The sequence below is a fragment of the Oncorhynchus clarkii genome, chromosome 10 (genome assembly GCF_045791955.1).
Source record: "Oncorhynchus clarkii lewisi isolate Uvic-CL-2024 chromosome 10, UVic_Ocla_1.0, whole genome shotgun sequence".
Taxonomy (NCBI): Eukaryota; Metazoa; Chordata; class Actinopteri; order Salmoniformes; family Salmonidae; genus Oncorhynchus; species Oncorhynchus clarkii.
In genome coordinates, this window is record NC_092156.1 from 45,770,923 (window position 1) to 45,791,448 (window position 20,526).

Consider the following 20,526-nt stretch of genomic DNA (forward strand, 5'->3'; position numbering starts at 1 on the left):
TTTGCCCTTTTCTTGAGAGCAAAACAATTCACCTGTCTTGCCCCCATTCATTTAACACGGAGCGCCTGCTCCCTCTGACCAGCAGAAACACAAACAATTATCACAAGACCACTACTGGTTACCCTCACAGATTTCACAGCACCCAACTCTGTTTTCACCCACTCTGTAACCACAAATGGATCAGCCAAAAGGCAAGGGTCCACTTTTTCCAAAAAGCTTCAGTCCTACTGTCACAGACTCATCTTTATCCTGACTCTCGGTGCAAGCCTCAGGCTCCGAGAACTTCACCACACCTTCCACACTTTGCCCTCAATTCACTTCCATTTCTCCTGTCTTCAACTCACTCTTACACTTTCTACCATTCTTCTTTTACAAACCATCTCCATTTTTCCACCATTTTAACCTACTCAAGCTCAAGCTTTTCCCTCCTCTGCCTCTCTTTTCCCCTCCATTATACTCCTCCGTATTCCAAGTGTCTCCTTATGATAATACTGCACTTCTCTTGACATCTTGTTCTTGCCTTGTCAAGGGACACCATTTAACCAGCTGTCACAATCTCCATACAATCAGCTCAAACCCCTCGTGCTTTCTGGTGTTGGTAACTGGTTCGCCATGTTTAGAACATGAGGGCACAGAGCTCTCATCACGCTTTGAGCAAACAGGAGTAAAAGCATGGCTCCCACTGATGACATCACAACATCAATGCAATTTAGAAAATACAATAAAATAGTTCCCTCTTGAAAGTAGTGTAATACATATCAAAATAACCTTAAAATAATACATGAAAATAAATCAGAGATTTTCAGTAAAATACAAAGTATATTTTACACCTGTTACAGATGGGGACACTTATTGGAGAATAGGCTACCGTTTGTTTGTAAGTGTTGCTTCTACCTGAGGCCTGGGCAAAAACGGTGGTAGAGCATTTACTTCTGCAGCAGAATACACTAAGATCGAGCACCCTGGCAGCTGGTCTCTCTCCTGCTACATTAAAACGATGTGCTGATATAGATCATCTTTGAAGGTATAATCAAATTGCAGGCATGAGAGAAGCTCATCAAGGGATATCAACTTTAAGAATAAAGAAAACGCCATGTGTCAAATGATTTGGATCAAGAAGTAGAAGTGGTCAATCACTGGCAAATCTGTAGCTGTCAAATTAACCTGTAAAGCGGGTAGTAACATGATTAACCAATAGGATTAGATAATTGCATCTGGCTAATGGTAGGAGTAAATGTCGAACATCATCGCAGTTTGTTCATGATTTTTAGCGACATACATGAATAAACTAAGCACACTATTCCAGGCTTTCAAATGGTATGCAAAGAAAACAGCCGCGATGTAAAATATCCATAATGGAGCGCAATTGCTGTGCTCCTGATCGTGGCCTGTCTATAACTACCAGCAGTTGGGTGTCCAGACTTCTTCCGCATTTTCCTACGACTTTCGGGCTGTGACGTGAGTGCTGACGGCGGCCTTGGTGCTGGCGGAGCTGGGGGCTGTAGCGATTATCAGTGGAGCTTCGAAAGTCTCGGCCCCTCCCTCCCTCCCTGCGCCTCAGCGGCCCGCCCAGCTAGCACAAACTCCCGATTGAATCCTGCCCGAGTCTGGGGAAACCGGACGGCCTGGAAATCGTGAGAGGCCAACCTGTACTACACAATCTGGTAAGCAGGTCTTGCGCTTTTTTTTTTTTTATGTGCACGGAGCATTGGTAATGCTTTACATTTGTGATTGCATGTGCATTATTCTATGTTTCTATCTGAAAAGTGGAGAAGCGTACGAGGGGTTGTGCCTTTCTTGCTTATTTGGTCCCCGGCCTCAATAGGCCATAATTACGGCCTAGAAAATCAGCGAGGGGATTTTTCGAAACATCGGTAACATTATAGTCTGCTATTAGCCAGATACCCCCCCATAAAGTTGAACAGTATAGTTACCATGTTCAAATATGATATTGTACAGAGGTTATTTTTGCTCTGCATTAACAGCGCCAGTGGTTAAAATGTTTGTCCGGGGATCTCCATCAAAATGGCGCACATCTGTTTTTGAAAACGCTGAATGAAATATGCTTTAGCTAGGCAGGCTAGCCGCCATACTTAGCAATAAACCTTTCGGGTGGCTCGCGAACTTGCTAACATTAGCTATGCACTTATGTTTACTATCGCACGGATGTGTGGGTTGGGTCAGATGTCATGTTTCCCTTGACGCTAGCTAGCTCAAAGCTGCCTTTCACTTCTTTTTTTTTTTTAAGAACTTGAACGACTACATTTAGCTAGAGTCTAATCTTTGATGTTATGTAACCATTTTACTGCGACCGCCAGATACTTTTGAAATTCCATTTTTTGACCTTTTGTCTTAAATGTTGTCTTTTTGTGTAAATATCTAAGTAAATTACAGCAAGCGCCATTTTTGTACTGAATTTGTTCCCATTTAGACTATAGTTAAAGGTTTGAGTTTGTTGATCTAATTGTGCGTGTCCTCATGAAGCATCACTGCTTGTCTCGCTCTCCCACGCTGTTGTGTGCCAGACCACTGCTGTCAGATTTGACCGTGGGGGAATTGGGATGAAAAATGTGCTGCGTCGCTCAAAACCTCTTGTTTATCTCTTGGTGCATTTCGGCGAGTAAACCGCATATATTTTTTCACTTTGCATGACTATGAGGATTAAGATCGATAGATAGTATTTGCATGGCTGAAAACATCTCTTGTGACGTCAAAGCACATTACAACAAAATAAGGATTTTATCTTTATTATCACAGCTTAAAAAACCTAATCACACAGCTGCCTATACCCTTCCTATTTTTTGGTTTAGACAGTGTGCCATGTAATATAGCTAAAATAGTTTAGAAGTTTACCACCAAATAAAATACAGACCAATATAATTTATATCCAGAAAGATTAGGACATGACTACATTTTCACAGGAGGGGAAACACATGGGGATAATGATACCTGTTACATTGTAACAATATGTATTTCTCTTTAAGGAGAATAATACTTTGAGTGAGATTTAGGATTTGAATATGGTAGACTAATATTTTGGGTTAACCATTAGGCCTATGTGACTGTGATTTGACTGGTCAATTCTTGCCTCCAGTGCTGCAGTGACAAATGAGGTGTAAGGACAATGGATGAGGATGAGACAAGGCTTGCACTCCATTCCCAGGATCCTAAAATCATTCTCCATGGATCAGGTAATAGCTACGTTTCACTGAGCATTCAAGTATTTCCCTGTACTGTTTGTTATGCACAAAAAATAAAACTTTTCTTAAAAGCTTTTTTTTTATATAGCTATTTTCTTTGTAAGAGTGCATTCATACAGTGGCTTATGAAAGTATTCATACCTCTTGACTTATTCCACATTTTGTTGTTACAGCCTGAATTCAAAATGGATGAAAAATATATTTTTCTCCCATCTACACACAATACCCCATAATGACACAGTGAAACATGTTTTTAGAAATTTCTGCACATTTCTTGAAAAGGAAATACAGAAATAATATAATTTACATAAGTATTCACACCCTTGAGTCAAAACATGATCGAACCACCTTTGGTGGTGATTACAGCTGTGGGTCTATCTGGTTAAGTCTCAAAGAGATTTGCACACCTGGATTGTACAATATTTGCCCATTATTCCACTCAAAATTCTTCCAGCTCTGTCAAATTGGTGGATGATCATTGCTAGACAACCATTTTCAAGTCTTGCCATAGATTTTCAAGCAGATTTAAGTCAAAACTGTAATTCGGCCACTCCGGAACATTCACTGTCTTCTTGGCAAGCAACTCCAGTGTAGATTTGACCTTGTGATTTAGGTTATTGTCCTGCTGAGAGGTAAATTAGTCTCCCAGTGCCTGGTGGAAAGCAGACTGAACCAAGTTTTCCTCTAGGATTTTGCCTGTGCTTAGCTCCATTCAGCAATTTTTTTTATCCTGGAATAACTCCCCAGTCCTTAACGACTACAAGCATACCCATAACATAATGCAGCCACCACTGTGCTTGAAGATTGGTACTCAGTACTGTATTGTATTTTCCCCAAACACAAACTTTGTATTCAGGACAGAAATTTTGCTTTGCCACTTTTTTGCAGTATTAATATTTTCCTTCTTTTCACTGTGTCAGTTAGGGTAGTATTGTGGAGTAACTGCAATGTTGTTGATCCAGCCTCAGTTTTCTCCTATCATAGCCATTCAACTCTGTAACTGTTTTAAAAGTCACCGTTGCCTCATAGTGAAATCCCTGAGCGGTTTCCTTCCTCTCTGGCAACTGATTTAGGAAGGATGCCTGTGTCTTTGTAGTAACTGGGTGTATTGATACCCCATCCAAAGTGTAATTAATAACTTCACCATGCTCAAAGGGATATTCAATGTCTGCTTTTATTTTTTTACCCATCTACCAATAGGTGCCCTTTGTGAGGCATTGGAAAAGCTCCCTGGTCTTTGTGGTTGAATCTGTGTTTGAAATTCACTGCTCGACCAAAGACTGTAAAAATGCGACCTGATGCGTCTCTGCTTGACACTCAGCATTAAGGAGATAGATTGGGGTAAGGTCCTGCAATAGACTCACGTCCAGTCCAGGGGGTACATCAAGCTACATAAACCTGCCCTATGAGCTGTTCCAGCTTGCACAAGCCATGGCTCGTGCAGGGCTACTTACTGTGTTTGAAATGCATTGCTCGACTGGGGGACCTTACACATCATTTTATGTGTGGGGTAAAGAGATGAGGTAGTCATTAAAAAATCATGTTGAACACCTATTATTGTGCACATTGAGTCCATGCAACTTATTATGTGAATTGTTAAGCAAATTTGTACTCCTCAACTTATTTAGGCTTGCCATAACAAAAGGGGTTGAATACTTATTGACTCAGGACATTTCAGCTTTTAATTTTTAATTAATTTGTACAACTTTAGAAAAGCATAATTACACTTTGACATTATGGGGTGTGTAGGCCAGTGACAAAAAAATCTAAATTGAATCCATTTTAAATTTGAGCTGGTGCACTTGTTGAACAAGTCAAGGGGTGTGAATATTTTCTGAAGGCATTGTATGTCTGCAGCGATATGTTTATGTAGGCCAACACGGAAGATATCCACCTGTTCCTGTGTTGGTGTGTTCCAGATGAGGGTGGTGCTGGAGGGGAGGAGTTTGTGGTGGAGCTGCAGGAGACGGTGCTGGTGTTGGAGGGGGAGGGGGAGGGAATGGCGGTGCATGGGTTCGCTCCAGAGGAGCTGGTGATCCAGGATGCGGTTGAGGACGTGGTGTCTGAGTATGTGCACTGCGACGAGGACGAGGAGGTTGCTGTGGAGACATGTGTGATGTCGCTGGAGGGGGAGGACGAAGGCGTTGCCATGGGGGACATGGCTGAGGATGAGATGGTGGCAGACGGGCATGCCCAGGATGAACTGGACCCAGAGCAAGACACAGACGGCTGTGGGGACTACCTCATGATCTCCTGTGAGCACCATCCTGCTTCACTTTTCCAGTTCTGCATCAATAGCCCTCACTCAGTCACCTGGCCTCTTATAATGAAAACATTGCAGTCAGACTAATGATCAGTAGTGAATGGATCTCTTAACTCGCTCTCTTTTCATCTCCCTCCAGTGGATGAGGCAGGCAAGATGGTGTCAGACGACGGCACAGAGGTGACTGTGGAGGGAGCCGTGGAGGACCAGGTGGAGAAGGACGAGGATGGCCAGGAGGTGATCAAGGTGTACATCTTCAAGGCAGACTCTGGGGAGGATGACCTGGGTAAGGAGACATTTGAATCATGTTTAATGCACTTAGAAAGAGGGATAATATAACCCACGGTAGTTGATCACTAAGGGTTATTAAGACATTGTGTGGATGTCTGCGTAGGAGAAACGGAGGACGCGGCACTGACGGACTCTACAGGCCGAACTCTCCGAGAGAAGATGGTGTACATGTCTCAGGGGGACCATGGTAAGAAATAAAAATCGGTGTGTGTGTGAGAGAGTGTGTGTGTTTTACGATTGTGTTACAACTAGTGTGTTTTCCTGCAGGTGCATCAAAGATATCTGATGAGGTTTACATGGAGGTGGTGGTGGGGGGTGAGGAGCCAGTGACCCATGAGCGGTCTTACGATGGCACGGCTCTCAGTAAGGACTTCATGCCTGTGGCTTGGGCAGCCGCTTATGGTCAGTGACACACACTATTATATACAAATGTATCGTTTAACAGGGCAGATAAAGTCTTGTTGCTCTTCTGTACTCTGTAGTGATAAGTACAGTGCATTTGGAAAGTATTCAGACCACTTTCCTTTTTCCACGTTTTGTTACATTGCAGCCTTATTGTAAAATGGATTACATGTATGTTTTAATTCTCTTCAATCTACACACAATACCCCATAATGACAAAGTGAAAATGGGTTTTTAGAACATTTTCCAAATGTATATAATAAAATAAAAAATGAAATACCTTATTTACATAAGTATTCAGGCCCTTTTCTATGAGACACGAAATTGAGCTCATGTATCCTGTTTACATTGATCATCCTTGATTGGATTCCACCTGTGGTAAATTCATTTGATTGGACATGATTTGGAAATGCACACTCCTGCCTATGTAAGGTCCCACAGTTGATAGTGCATGTCAGAGCAAAAACCAAGCCATGATATCAAAGGAATTGTGTGTAGAGCTCCAAGACAGGATTGGGTCGAGGCACAGATCTGGGGAAGGGTACCAAAACATTTCTGCAGCATTGAAGATCCCCAAGAACACAGTGGCCTCCATCATTCTTAAATGGAAGAAGTTTCGAACCACCACTCTTTCTAGAGCTGGTTGCCCAGCCAAACTGCACAATCAGGGGAGAAGGGCCTTGGTCAGGGAGATGACCAAGAACCCAATGGTCACTCTGACAGAGCTCTAGAGTTCCTCTGTGGTGATGGAAGAACTTTCCAGAAGGACCAACCATCTCTGCTGCACTCTACCAATCAGGCCTTTATGGTAGAGTGGCCAGATGGAAACCACTCCTCAGTAAAATGCACATGACAGCCTGCTTGGAATTTGCCAAAAGGCACCTAAAGGACTATGTCCATGAGACACATGGACATAGTCTGATGGTCTGATGAAACCAAGATTGAACTCTATAACCTGAATGCCAAGCGTCAAATCGGGAGGAAACCTGGCACCATTCTTACGGTGAAGCATAGTGGTGGCAGCATCACGCTGTGGGGATGTTTTTCAGAGGCAGGGACTGGGAGACTAGTCAGGATCGAGGGAAAGATGAACGGAGCGAAGTACAGCGAGATATTTAACGAAACCTGTTCCAGGGTGCTCAGGACCGCAGACTGGGGTGAAGTTTCACCTTCCAACAGGACAACAACCCTAAGTACACAGCCAAGACAATGCAGGAGTGGCTTCGGGACAAGTCTCTGAATGTCCTTGTGTCCCAGCCAGAGCCCAGACTTGAACCCAATGAAACATCTCTGGAGAGACCTAAAAATAGCTGTGCAGCGACGCTCCCCATCCACCTAGCAGAGCTTGAGAGGATCTGCAGAGAAGAGTGGGAGAAACTCCCTAAATACAGGTGTGCCAAGCTTATAGCATCATACCCAAGAAGACTCAAGGCTGTAATTGCTACCAAAGGTGCTTCAACAAAGTACTGAGTAAAGAGCCTGAATACGAATGTAAATGTGATATTTCAGTGTTTTATTTTTAAAACATTTGCAAAAAATTCTAACCATGTTTTTGCTTTGGTATTGTGTGTAGATTGATGAGGGTGGGGACAATTTAATCAATTTTAGAACAAGGATATAACATATCAAAATGTGGGAAAAGTTTGAATACTTTCCGAATGCACTGCATCTCTGCTCTAGCAGTGTTGAGAGAAGGTGTGCATTTGCATTCAACGTTTACGATGTGATTCCAGGTTCTGAGGACAGTGAAAGCTGTGAGAACCGGAACGGTGCCGCCAGTGCTCTGCTGCACATTGACGAGTCAGACGGAGTGGACAAGGTCAGCAGGCAACGGAACAAGAATAAGAGAACAAGGGCTGAGCCTCGCCAGGTCCAGACAGGTACGTAGCTGTCAGATGGTACTGAACTACAGTCAGGTCCCAAATTTATTGGCACCCTTGACAAAGATGAGCAAATAACACTGTAAAATAATTCATACAAATAGTGAGCGACACTACAATTCCAAAAGTATGTGGACAACCCTTCAAATTAGTGGATTTGGCTATTTCAGCCACACCCGTTGCTGACAGGTGTATAAAATCAAGCACACAGCCATGCCATCTCCATAGTCTTCACATTGGCAGTAGAATGGCCTTACTGAAGAGCTCAGTGACTTTCAATGTGGCACCGTCATAGGATGCCACCTTTCCAACAAGTCAGTTTGTCAAATTACTGCCCTGCTAGAGCTGCCCTGGTCAACTGTAAGTTCTGTTATTGTGAAGTGGGAATATCTAGGAACAACAACGGCTCAGCCGCGAAGTGATGGGCCACACAAGTTAACAGAACGGGACTACTGAGTGCCGAAGTGCGTAAAAATCTTCTGTCCTCGGTTGCAACACTTACCACCGAGATCCAAACTGCCTCTGGAAGAAATGTCAGCACAATACCTGTTCATTGGGAGCTTCATGAAATGGGTTTCCATGGCCTAGCAGCCACACACAAGCCCAAGATCACCGTGCGCAATGCCAAGCGTCAGCTGGAGTGGTGTAAAGCTTGCCGAGCAGTGGAAACGCGTTGTCTGGAGTGATGAATCACGCTTCACCATGCCCGAATGCATAGTGCCAACTGTAAAGGTTGGTGGAGGAGGAATAATGGTCTGAGGCTGTTTTTCATGGTTCAGGCTAGGCCCCTTAGCTCCAGTGAAGGGAAATCTTAACGCTACAACATACAATGACATTCTAGACGATTCTGTGCTTCCAACTTTGTGGCAACAGTTTGGGGAAGGCCCTTTCCTGTGTCAGCATGACAACTCCCCTGTGCACAAAGCGGAAATGGTTTGTGTTGAAGACCTTGACTGGCTTGCATAGAGCCCTAACCTCAGCCCCATCGAACACCTTTGGGATGAATTGGAATGCTGACTGCGAGCCAGGCCTAATTGCCCAAGATCCGTGCCCGACCTCACTAATACTCTTGTGGCTGAATGGAAGCAAGTCTCCGCAGCAATGTTCCAACATCTAGTGGAAAGCCTTCCCAGAAGAGTGGAGGCTGTTATAGCAGCAGGGGGTGGGGACCAACTCCATATTAATGCCTATGATATTGGAATTAGATGTTCGACGAGTAGGAGTCAACATACTTTTTGTAATGTAGTGTATGTGCAGATACAAAAGTAATGTATATTGTGTGCATTTTTATTTTATTTTTTTAATTGCTCAGAGAAATACATTTTGCTTAAAAAACAAAATGCATCTAAAAGATAGGGGAGGGGTCAAAAATATTGCCACCCCTGAATTCAATATACCTGCCCCCTTCCCTTGCGAGCATAATGTCACTGAGCCTTTTTCTAAAAGGTTTTATGAGATAGGTGAACACATTGGAATGGGTTTTAGACAATTCCTCCATACAGAATCTCTCCAGATTCTCAAATGGGAGTTTTGAGATTTATTTGTTAAACAAATTCTTTCTCTAAGAAATTGTATTAGTATAAAATAATTTTCCAAATTTTTGAGCATACAATATAGCTCAGTATTTGTGTTGTTATTTTATACAGTCGTCTTTGCTCATCTTTATCAAGGGTGTCAATCATTTTGCACCTGACTGTATATGTTACTGATTCTATGGGCTGGGCAACTGCGGGTCATTTATAAAGTCAGCTGATTGCCAAACTCACTCTGCACAGGTTTTCACACGTTTCATTTCTGAATACAGATCATGTGATATCTGGGAGTCATTAATTTTGTATCTGTCTCCCATTCCAGCCATCATTATTGGTCCGTATGGCCAGCCTCTGACCGTGTACCCCTGCATGCTCTGTGGCAAGAAGTTCAAGTCGCGAGGCTTCCTGAAGCGCCACACCAAAAACCACCACCAGGATGTCCTGACCAGGAAAAAGTACCAGTGCACAGACTGTGACTTCACCACCAACAAGAAGGCCAGCCTTCATAACCACATGGAGGGGCACACGCTGAGCAGCAAGGGTCTGTTTGAGTGTGAGGTGTGTGGCAAGGAGTTCCACCAGCAGGCGGTGCTCTTCTCGCATCGATTGCAGCACCACCACCGTGAGCCCAAGAGTCCGGTGCCTTCACAGGCCAACAAGATGCACAAGTGTAAGTTCTGTGACTACGAGACGGCTGAACAAGGTCTGCTCAACCGCCACTTGTTGGCTGTCCATAGTAAGAGCTTCCCCCACATCTGTGTGGAATGTGGCAAGGGCTTCCGGCACCCCTCCGAGCTGAAGAAACACATGCGCACGCACACTGGCGAGAAGCCTTACTCTTGCCTCTACTGCGACTACAAGTCGGCTGATTCCTCCAACCTGAAGACTCATGTCAAGACCAAGCACAGCAAAGAGATGCCCTTCAAGTGTGAGCGCTGCTTCCAAACGTTTGCTGAGGAGGAGGAGTTGCTGCAGCACGGGCTGACGCACGAGGAGGCCAAAACCCACCTGTGTGCCCACTGTGAACACAAGAGCTCCAACTCCAGTGACCTGAAGCGCCACATCATATCGGTGCACACCAAGGACTACCCCCACAAATGTGCCGTCTGCGATAAAGGCTTCCACCGGCCGTCTGAACTGAAGAAGCACTCTGCGTCGCACCGTGCCAAGAAACTGCACCAGTGCCGACACTGCAACTTCAAGATCGCGGACCCCTTTGTGCTCAGTCGCCATATCCTGTCGGTCCACACCAAGGAGCAACAGGCCTCTCCTGAAAAGAACGGGGCCAAAAGGACCTTATTGGGGCCTTCCCCTGCCAGTCCACCGGTGGCAAGGAAGCAGGTGTTGGTACCTGGTGCTAGTTCTAGTGCTGCGGGCATGGCCAAGGGGCCCAGGGAGAGGAGGGTGTACCAGTGTCAGTACTGTGACTACAGCTCTGGGGATGCCTCGGGCTTCAAGCGCCATGTGATCTCCATCCACACAAAAGACTACCCCCACCGCTGTGAGATCTGCTCTAAAGGCTTCCGCAGGCCCTCTGAGAAGAGCCAGCATATCGCACGCCACCACAAGGACTTAGTGCAGGCAGAGTGACCCATACCATAACAAAAACACAGATGGAACCACTACCACACCGTAATCAATTGTATGTATGTGTGTATACTGAACAAAAATATAAATGCAACAATTTCAAAAATTTTACTGAGTTACAGTTCATATAAGGAAATCAGTCACTTGAAATAAATTCATTAGGCCCTAATCTATGGATTTCACATGACTGGGAATACAAATATGCATCTGTTGGTCACAGATGCCTTAAGAGTAGGGGCATGGATCAGAAAACCAGTCAGTGTCTGGTGTGAGACCACCATTTGTCTCATGCAGCGCGACACATCTCCTTCGGATCTCGCAATGGTATCGCTGCATTCAAATTGAAATCGATAAAATGCAATTTGGTGTTCGTTGTCTGTAGCTTATGTCTGCCCATACCATTACCATGGGGCACTGTTCACAATGTTGACATCTGCAAACCACCCGCCCACACGACGCCATTCACAAGGTCTACGGTTGTGAGGCCAGTTGGACATCCTGCCAAATAATTGAAAAGAAAGTTGGGACACTTTATGGTAGAGAATTGAACATTAAATTTTCTGGCAACAGCTCTGGTGGACATTCCTGCAGTCAGCATGCCAATTACACGCTCCCTCGAAACTTGAGACATCTGTTGTGTGACAAAACGTCCCATTTTAGAGTGGCCTTTTATTGTCCCCAGCACAAGGGGCACCTGTGTAATGATCATGCTGTTTAATCAGCTTCTTGATATGCCACACCTCGCAGGTGGATGGATTATCTTTGCAAATGAGAAATGCTCACTAACAAGGATGTTGACAAATTTGTGCACAAAATTTGAGAGAAATAAGCTTTTTGTGTGAATGGAACATTTCTTTGGACTTTTAGTTCATGAAACATGGGACCAACACTTTTCATGTTGTTTATATTTTTGTTCAGGGTGTGTCTGTCTGTTAGCTGCATTAACATGGAACATCTTCTGTTATTATTACCCCAGAGACTCTCAAGCTAACTTTTCTGCAACTGAAAATGATTATAAGTGTACATATACCTGGGTAAGGCCTATGGAATCAGGTGACAAAGCCCTGTACATACTTGCACTTTGTCTGCATGTCCCCCTGCTGGTGAAAGTGTGCATTGTAGGATGTGCAAGATTCTGAGGTCTTTGTAGCTTCATACATTCGTTTTTACTCCACAGCCAACAGTCCAGTTATTAAAGTAGCAACTTTTAATCCTACTTTTACTTGTTGACACACAACTAAGACTAAATGTAATCTACAAGCTGTATTCACACAATGAAATGGACATTCACCTGCTGTGAAAAAGCAGGTCCACTGTGCAGAGTGGTCGAGATGAACTCTTATTCGAATAGCACTTGCCAATATATTTAATGAACTATGAATGCAGTAATCATGAACTTGTGAATTACACCTGATGCTTTGAATGCTGAGACACTGAGAGAATGTGTTTTTTATGTGGTTGAGTGCCAGTTGTGAGGGATGTGTCAGTTAAGACACATTGCTGTAGTGTCTCAATACCCTATGCAAGTCCAGTCTACTTCCTGGTTCAAGTCCCGTACTGTTTTTTAAATGGGCGTCAAGCTTATGTCATCAAATTCATGAAAATGTGTTAATTTAAATTTTAAATTGTCACATTTGTATCCGTGGATTAATTCACCTTTATCCAATGGATTTTATGATTTTTTTTATTACGGAATATTGAAATGCTATTGGAAACCCTATTAAAGGCATCAGGTATAAGTAAATTAATCCACGAGTACAAATATAATTTGACATGTCTTAAATAACCACATTTTCATGAATTTGATCATGTAAGCTTGATCCCCATTCAAAAAACAGGACTTGAACTAGGTAATAGGCGGGACTTTCATAGCGTGTTGTGCTTCGTGGTGCTCTGACCCCACATCTCCATGTCATCATATCTTTGTTGCTTTGAGAACTGTCTGTCTGGTCATGGACAATGCCTGAAGAAGGAGTTGACTGCATCATGGCAAATAGGCATGTCCATTGTAAAAGCTGTAGTTTCTTTCAGTTGATTCACTTCTTTACACAAAATGAGATACTAGATGTGGTTGTTTTTCCCCATGGGGGGGATCTAACAGGTAAGCAGTATCATTTAGAACCAACCCCTAAACCCATCTTCATACAGATTATTTAACCCCTAATAAGCATTATTATCAGGCCCCTGAAATAGGATGTAGCGCCAGCAAGGCCTTCAGAGTTAGATTGCACTAGATCTGTTACCACAGACTCATGACCACAACATACTTCCTTTACCCAAACACACATCGACTTATGCCAGTGGCCAGGGAGAGGCATTAGTCCCCTGAGGAGAAATACAACTTGTAAAGACTGGTGGTATATTTGTACTCACTTCGACAGTTCCTTCCCCTGTGGTCATTTTTGTTTTTATATTTATTTCATCATCATGAACTTTGTTGTATAATTCAGTGTAACTAGAATTCTATAGGAGGTAAATTATTGTTTTGTACACATTTGTAAATAAAGTGTGTAGATGTAAACCCTTAACAAACAAAAGGAGGAATCAGAGCTGTGTTATGGATGTACTGGCAAGAAGTAGGATAACATTTTCAATAGAATGATGGTACACCAAGGTTACTTTTAGAGCTGGGTTTACATTACATTTGATCAACACAGACTTCTAAAGCAGCTAACGTTACATCTTAGGATCAGAGGTATTAAATACCCAACATATTCTAGTCATCCGACGAGTAGAACGACTGACAAACAGAAAGAAGCACAGGACAGTATTTTATTGGAACCAATCAGGGAAGTGAAAAACTAAGGTTACAAGATGCCTAACCAGCTACGCTGGGCTTCAGTAGGTAATGCAGATGCATGTTACGGTGTGGTCTGATGGATCACTGCAGCTGAAGATGATTCATGGTTGCCACAGTGGCCATGGGTCGACCCATCAAGTAGCAATGCCATGCAGAAGGATCAAGGGAGCAAAGTGAAGAAGATGGATGAAATTACGCAGCGGGACACTCATCTGCCGAAAAGAAAAGGCAGTTGATAATAAGTCTGAGACGTTCCACACTTCTATCCAGAAATATTGTCCAACTTCACAAACAGAGATGGGATGTACCGTTTTTGGGGAAGATAGCGATGTTTTCGGGCAGAATGCCAGTGTCCAGGGAGAACTGCCTAAACTTCTGCAGCAGGTCAGGGCCCAGGTCTGTCCCACGGGCTGTAGACACAACACATGTAGTGCATGGCACACTAAATATACTGTGAAGGATGCAATATTTTGTCATATAAGATTTCTAACAAATGATGGGGAAAGGAATAGTGAAACAATGAGACTGAGTCATGGGATTTTGCAGAGGAGTGGAAAGGATCGTACCATACAGGTTGGTGAGCACAGCTGAAACACCCTTGGTCTTGGTGTGAATAAAAGCATACTCGTCATACTTAACGTCAACGATACGCATGTCATTTTCATTACTCCAGCCTGGAGGGGAGGAGAGGGAAAAGAATTGACAATAAGGCACATATGCCCATTAGTGCACTGTGTGTGTGTATGTGTTTATAGGTTGTAGACTTACGCTCGCTCTTGTAGATGAATTTCCCCGCAAGTTTTGTCTTCTTGGCCAGGTGGTTCATTCTCCAGCAGGAGCCATCAGCGCTACAGAGACAATACAGTTAATACAGAATCAGCACAATGTCTCTCTCTTTCTCTCTTACTTACTTCCGGCTAGAATATGCAATATCCAGGTCTCCGTCAGCAGTTGGTGTCAGCATGGTGGTGCCCATCTTCATGTCGGCCCTGTGTTTGACGAACCACTGGGCATTAGTGGCAAATCCAATCACATACCACTTTCCTGCCACCTGCAAAAACCAGCCCCGATTAGATTACATCACCTCCTCATTCCTGTCTGCAGGGGTCACAGAATGTATCAACCTTAAAGAACGGCTTCCTTTGAAAAGCAACAGATCCCTATCAAAACAGCATCTCTGGCATCAATATGAGTCAGAAAGTTATTCTAGAATCAAAATTGACTTCGAAGTGTAAATAGGATAATTATAGAGTTTGGAACATCCATGCGTCACAATGGGTAAAGGAAGGTTGGGTTTTGATTTGAGGATGTCAATTTGCCCACTAACATGGGGTGAACAGCTGCGGTGATTGCGCTCTATCTAATAGCATAGACAGTGAGACAGACCTGCTCAGCAGCTCCAACTGTTCACATAAGACAACAACTCAAGCATTTATTTGCTTGAGAAATACTGCACTAAACACCTTAGATGTAAAGCTGCACAACTAAAACATCCTTGGCAAAAACGTCAAAATGAATTACAGATTTCTATTTCTATTTAGTTCACTCTGGGGATTTTGAGGAATTGAAATAGGCTACAGTGTCTCATGGGGGACAAACATCAATACCAAATGTGGAATCGGCCAGGAAACACACCTCCAAGACTGAAAATTAATTTTTCTAATGAGCAACAGAAAAACCCACATGCCAATCGGCGTGTTCAGTGGTTCTTTAAATCTATGAGGGCTGATACTGAAATAGCCCTGAATCATTCATGAATGAACATCTCAATAGCTATTGTCTCAATATGAACACACACCCAACAATGTGTCACTAGAATTCCCACATTTGTCTTCATCCCTTCCATTTGAATCTGGTTTTCATCACAGGTTCCTTTCTGTATTCTTTCTCCTAACGTTTCTTTTTTTCTCCATAATAATCCCTAGTTTGTTCCTCGTCATTTGATTTTCAATGTAACGCTGATTTCTGATCCCTCTCTTCATTCTCTCTCTTACCCCCTGTAGATTGAAGTCTCCTTGGGGCATGACCTCAGCGGTGATAACCAAGGAGCAGAGCAGTGCTCCTAGTGCGCTCAGCAGCATGGTCGTCATGGCTACAGCAGAGCAGGGTCAGTATCAAGAATTATAAAGGACAAAACAGGAGATCTGCTTTTCTTAGCTACCTCTCACTCCTATATATACTGTAGAGCATGGGTTTACTGTAGAGCATACCCCCCCCCCTCCATACACACACACAAGCTGCTACCTGCTACCATCTCTATCCCCCGCCTCTTAGACACACACACACAATACCCATGGGTGGAGATGGGGCTTGTTGGGGGTGTGGCTGTGACCTCCCACTCCTAACCTCTATAGAACCCCGGAGGTGGTGAGATCACCAGGTTCAAACAGGAGCAGCATCATGTAATATGTGTAGGCGTGTGTGCATGTGAGTGCATGTGAAATGGGCTGAAAGCTCTTGTATGCAACAGCCCATCAATTTAGAAAATAAAATACCAGCAGCCAAAATAGACGGACAGTGATAAACAAAGCAGTATCTGCCCCTCCAGTGCTTTCTGTGGGCAGGAACTAGTGAATCAAATCTAACTGTCAGCACTTTAGATGGTAAACAGAGCTCCCCCTATCACACAATCCCTGTATCTTTCTTTGTGTGTGTGTGTGTGTGTGTGTGTGTGTGTGTGTGTGTGTGTGTGTGTGTGTGTGTGTGTGTGTGTGTGTGTGTGTGTGTGTGTGTGTGTGTGTGTGTGTGGTTTAATGTGAACTTTAACTATCGGTGTAAAACCTTGCTTGAGGGTAAAGAGCAAGACCACATGTAATGTTAGTTTCATATAATCTCAGTCAACACAATTTTAAAGGTATAGTCAATTCAAAATACAACTTAACATGATTTTCCACATATATTTTGAGCGGTTTATCCCTTTAAATAAAACTGCTTCGGGCAAGTAATCCTTACATAAGTTCTAAAAATCTATTTGCCTGTTGTTAATTTTCTGCTCTTGTTGGAGGCGGTAGACATACTGTGATGGAACAGACACACCTACAGCTCACATATTGTACCTTGCCAGTTGGTACAGGGGTCTTGAAACATATCATTATTCAATCCAATATTGAAATTAATGTATTTAAAAAGATTTGAAAAAACACAAGGGATTTTAGTCTACTGACTGAACAACCATGCATGCAAGTTTTGTTATTACTGTGCTATGTTCTATGGTATAGATCAGGGGTCTGCTACATTTTCTAGCATGAGAGCTACATTTGGGGTGGCAGGTAGCCTAGTGGTTAGAGTGTTGGACTAGTAACCGAAAGGTTGCAAGATCCAATCCCCGAGCTGACATGGTAAAAATCTGTCTTTCTGCCTCTGAACAAGGCAGTTAACCCACTGTTCCTGTTCCTAGGCCGTCATTGAAAATAAGAATTTGTTCTAAACTGACTAGTTAAATGAAGGTAAAAAGGAAACAAGCTACTCATTTTTTTTCTAGCTTTACAAATAGGCACATTCTCCTCTCCCCTGCAACTTTCCCAGGTCCTTAGTGTAAGAGAATGTAGTTTGTTAATGTTTTGTCAATATACCTGGTAAAATAATGGTTAATAAAACAACTCCAAGAGAGCCCTATAAAATCTGTGATTATGTTTTCTTAGTTGTATTTTTCCTGGTTTTAGATTTTGGGGGGTTTTCACTCTCAAAATTACAGTTGTTCATAGAGAAAACAACAAAATCTGATATTCTGAGTCTGTCAGTGCTTCAATCACATTAGAAGACAATTATTTTTTAGGTCTGGAAGAAAAGTAACATTTTTATTTAATTGAGCATCTGGCCCTTTAATTGTGCAGTGTTCTGCCTTATGTGCTGGTCTAGGGATGGTTCTGTACTGCTGCTGCTCATTTCATGGCAAAGTTTGCAAATAACAAATAATCGATAAAAATGTACTTACTCATGACATACTTTTGCCAGGTAGGCTAAGCCTACTTTGCAGTTAACATTTAATTGCAAAGTTTTGGGGGAAAGTATATCTGTCAACCCACAGGATTGTAATCACATCAACCGGCTATTATCAAATCAAACTGTATCGGTCACATACACATATCTAGCAGATGTTATTGCGGGTGTAGTGAAATGCTTTTGTTCCTAGCTCCAACAGTGCAGTAGTATCTTAACAATTCACAACAATACAAAAATCTAAAAGTAAAAGAATGGAATTAAGAAATATATAAATATTAGGACGAGAAATGTCGGAGTAGCATTGACTAAAACACAGTTCAATAGAATACAGTATATACATTTGAAGTCTGAAGTTTACATACACTTAGGTTGGCGTCAATTAAAACTTTTAAAACGTTTTTCAACCACTCCACAAATTTCAAGTCGGTTAGGACATCTACTTTGTACATGACACAAGTAATTATTCCAACAATTGTTTACAGACAGATTAATTCACTGTATCACAATTCCAGTGGCTCAGAAGTTTACATACACTAAGTTGACTGTGCCTTTTAAACAGTTTGGAAATTTCCAGAAAATAATGTCATGGCTTTAGAAGCTTCTGATTGACTCAAATGATGTCATTTAGCCTATGTGAGGTGTCAATGCAGATGTATTTCAAGGCCTACCTTCAAACTCAATGCCTCTTTGCTTGACATCATGGGAAAATCAAAATAAATCAGCCAATACCTCCTTGGGAGCAATTTCTGAATGTCTGAAGGTACCATGTTCATCTGTACAAACAATAGTACGCAAGTATAAACACCATGGGACCACGCAGCCATCATACCGCTCATGATGGAGATGTGTTCTGTCTCCTAGAGAAGAATGTACTATGGTGCGAAAAGTGCAAATCAATCCCAGAACAACAGCAAAGGACCTTGTGAAGATGCTGGAGGAAACAGGTACAAAAGTATCTATATCCACAGTAAAACGAGTCCTATATCGACATAACCTGAAAGGCCGCTCAGCAAGGAAGAAGCCACTGCTCCAAAACTGCCATAAAAAAGCCAGACTAGGGTTTGCAACTGCACAAGGGGATGAAGATCGTACTTTTGGAGAAATATCCTCTGGTCTGATGAAACAAAAACAGAACTGTTTGGCCATAATGACCATCGTTATGTTTGGAAGAAAAGTGGGGAGACTTGCAAGCCGAAGAACACCATCCAAACCGTGAAGCACGGGGGTGGCAGCATCATGTTGTGGTGGTGCTTTGCTGCAGGAGGGAATGGTGCACTTCACAAAATAGATGGCATCACGAGGGAGGAAAATTATGTGGATATATTGAAGCAACATCTCAAGACATCAGTCAGGAAGTGGAAGCTTGGTCGCAAATGGGTCTTCCAAATGGACAATGACCCCAAGCATACTTCCAAAGTTGTGGCAAAATGGCTTAAGGACAACAAAGTCAAGGTATTGGAGTGGCCATCACAAAGCCCTGACGTCAATCCCATAGAAAATGTGTGGGCAGAACTGAAAAAGCGTTTGCGAGCAAGGAGGCCTACAAACCTGACTCAGTTACACCAGCGCTGTCAGGAGGAATGTGCAAAAATTCACCCAACTTATTGTAGGAAGCTTGTGGAAGGCTACTCGAAACGTTTTACCCAAGTTAAACAATTTAAAGGTAATGCTACCAAATAATGCTACTAAAATAAAGTGGTGATCCTGACAGACCTAAGTAAGAGGATCAGATGTCAGGAATTGTGAAAAACTGAGTTTAAATGTATTTGGCTAAGGTGTATGTAAACTTCCGACTTCAACTGTACATATGAGATGAGTAAAGCACTATGTAAACACTATTAAAGTGGCTAGCGTTCCAATATTAAAGTGGCTAGTGATTCCATGTCTATGTATTTAGGGCGGCAGCCTCTAACGTACAGGGTTGAGTAACCGGGGGGGGGGGTAGCCGGCTAGTGATGGCTATTTAACAGTCTGATGGCCTTGAGAAGCTGTTTTTCAGTCTCTCGGTCCCAGCTTTGATGCACCTGTACTGACCTCTCCTTCTGGATGATAGCGGGGTGAACAGGCCGTGGCTCGGGTGGTTGATGTCCTTGATGATCTTTTTGGCCTTCCTTTGACATCAGGTGCTGTAGGTGTCCTGGAGGGCAGGCACTGTGCCCCAGGTGATGCGTTTGGCAGACTGCACCACCCTCTGTAGAGCCCTGCAGTACCAGGCAGTGATACAGTTGGATGGGGAGCGTCGCTGCACAGCTATTTTCAGGTCTCTCCAGAGATGTTCAATCGGATTCAAGTCCAGGCTCTGGCTGTGCCACTCAGGGTCATTCAGAGACTTGTCCCGAAGCCACTCCTGCGTTGTCTTGGCTGTGTGCTTAGAGTCGTTGTCGTGTTGGAAGGTGAACTTCGCCCCAGTTTGAGGTCCTGAGCGCTCTGGAGCAGATTTTCATCAAGAATCCCTGTACTTTGCTCCGTTCATCTTTCCTTTGATCCTCTTTGTCTCCCAGTCCTTGCCGCTGAAAAACATCCCCACAGCATGATGCTGCCACCACCGTGCTTCACCGTAGGGATGGTGCCAGGTTTCCTCCAGACGTGACTCTTAACATTCAGGCCAAAGTGTTCAATCTTCGTTTCA

General features: G+C 43.2%; 2 protein-coding genes across 4 annotated transcripts; one reads left to right on the forward strand and one right to left on the reverse strand.

Moving 5' to 3' along the window:
* The first annotated feature begins 1,211 nt into the window (after positions 1-1,211).
* On the forward strand, positions 1,212-13,692 carry LOC139418614 (zinc finger Y-chromosomal protein 1-like). 3 transcript variants are annotated; one of them, XM_071168215.1, is made up of 9 exons: positions 1,260-1,664; positions 3,095-3,191; positions 4,401-4,541; positions 5,120-5,455; positions 5,603-5,749; positions 5,858-5,941; positions 6,022-6,156; positions 7,890-8,036; positions 9,891-13,692. In XM_071168215.1, the coding sequence occupies exons 3-9, from the start codon at positions 4,499-4,501 to the stop codon at positions 11,156-11,158; spliced, it is 2,160 nt and encodes a 719-aa protein (XP_071024316.1). In that variant the 5' UTR covers positions 1,260-1,664; positions 3,095-3,191; positions 4,401-4,498; the 3' UTR covers positions 11,159-13,692. The 3 variants fall into 3 exon arrangements, with proteins under 3 accessions (XP_071024315.1, XP_071024316.1, XP_071024317.1); XM_071168214.1 differs by lacking the exon at positions 4,401-4,541 and having other exon boundaries at positions 1,212-1,664; XM_071168216.1 differs by having other exon boundaries at positions 3,095-4,541.
* Positions 13,693-13,913: 221 nt separating this feature from the next.
* LOC139418616 (lipocalin-like) lies at positions 13,914-16,098 on the reverse strand. Its single transcript, XM_071168218.1, has 6 exons — positions 15,950-16,098; positions 14,867-15,006; positions 14,724-14,803; positions 14,522-14,629; positions 14,264-14,365; positions 13,914-14,167 (listed from the first exon to the last, which is right to left on the reverse strand). Exons 1-6 carry the CDS (start codon positions 16,043-16,045, stop codon positions 14,148-14,150), a joined length of 546 nt encoding a protein of 181 aa, XP_071024319.1. The 5' UTR covers positions 16,046-16,098; the 3' UTR covers positions 13,914-14,147.
* Positions 16,099-20,526: the final 4,428 nt, after the last annotated feature.

Bases quoted from the DNA above. Each gene is read 5' to 3' on its own strand.
- LOC139418616 (XM_071168218.1), bottom strand. From the start codon at position 16,045: ATGACGACCATGCTGCTGAGCGCACTAGGAGCACTGCTCTGCTCCTTG. The intron at 15,007-15,949 runs GTAAGAGAGAGA...TGGTTTTTGCAG, and splicing joins GAGACTTCAATCTACAGGGG to GTGGCAGGAAAGTGGTATGT. The intron at 14,804-14,866 runs GTAAGTAAGAGA...TTGTCTCTGTAG, and splicing joins ATTGCATATTCTAGCCGGAA to CGCTGATGGCTCCTGCTGGA.
- LOC139418614 (XM_071168214.1), top strand. From the start codon at position 3,125: ATGGATGAGGATGAGACAAGGCTTGCACTCCATTCCCAGGATCCTAAA. The intron at 5,942-6,021 runs GTAAGAAATAAA...GTTTTCCTGCAG, and splicing joins CATGTCTCAGGGGGACCATG to GTGCATCAAAGATATCTGAT. The intron at 8,037-9,890 runs GTACGTAGCTGT...CTCCCATTCCAG, and splicing joins GCCTCGCCAGGTCCAGACAG to CCATCATTATTGGTCCGTAT.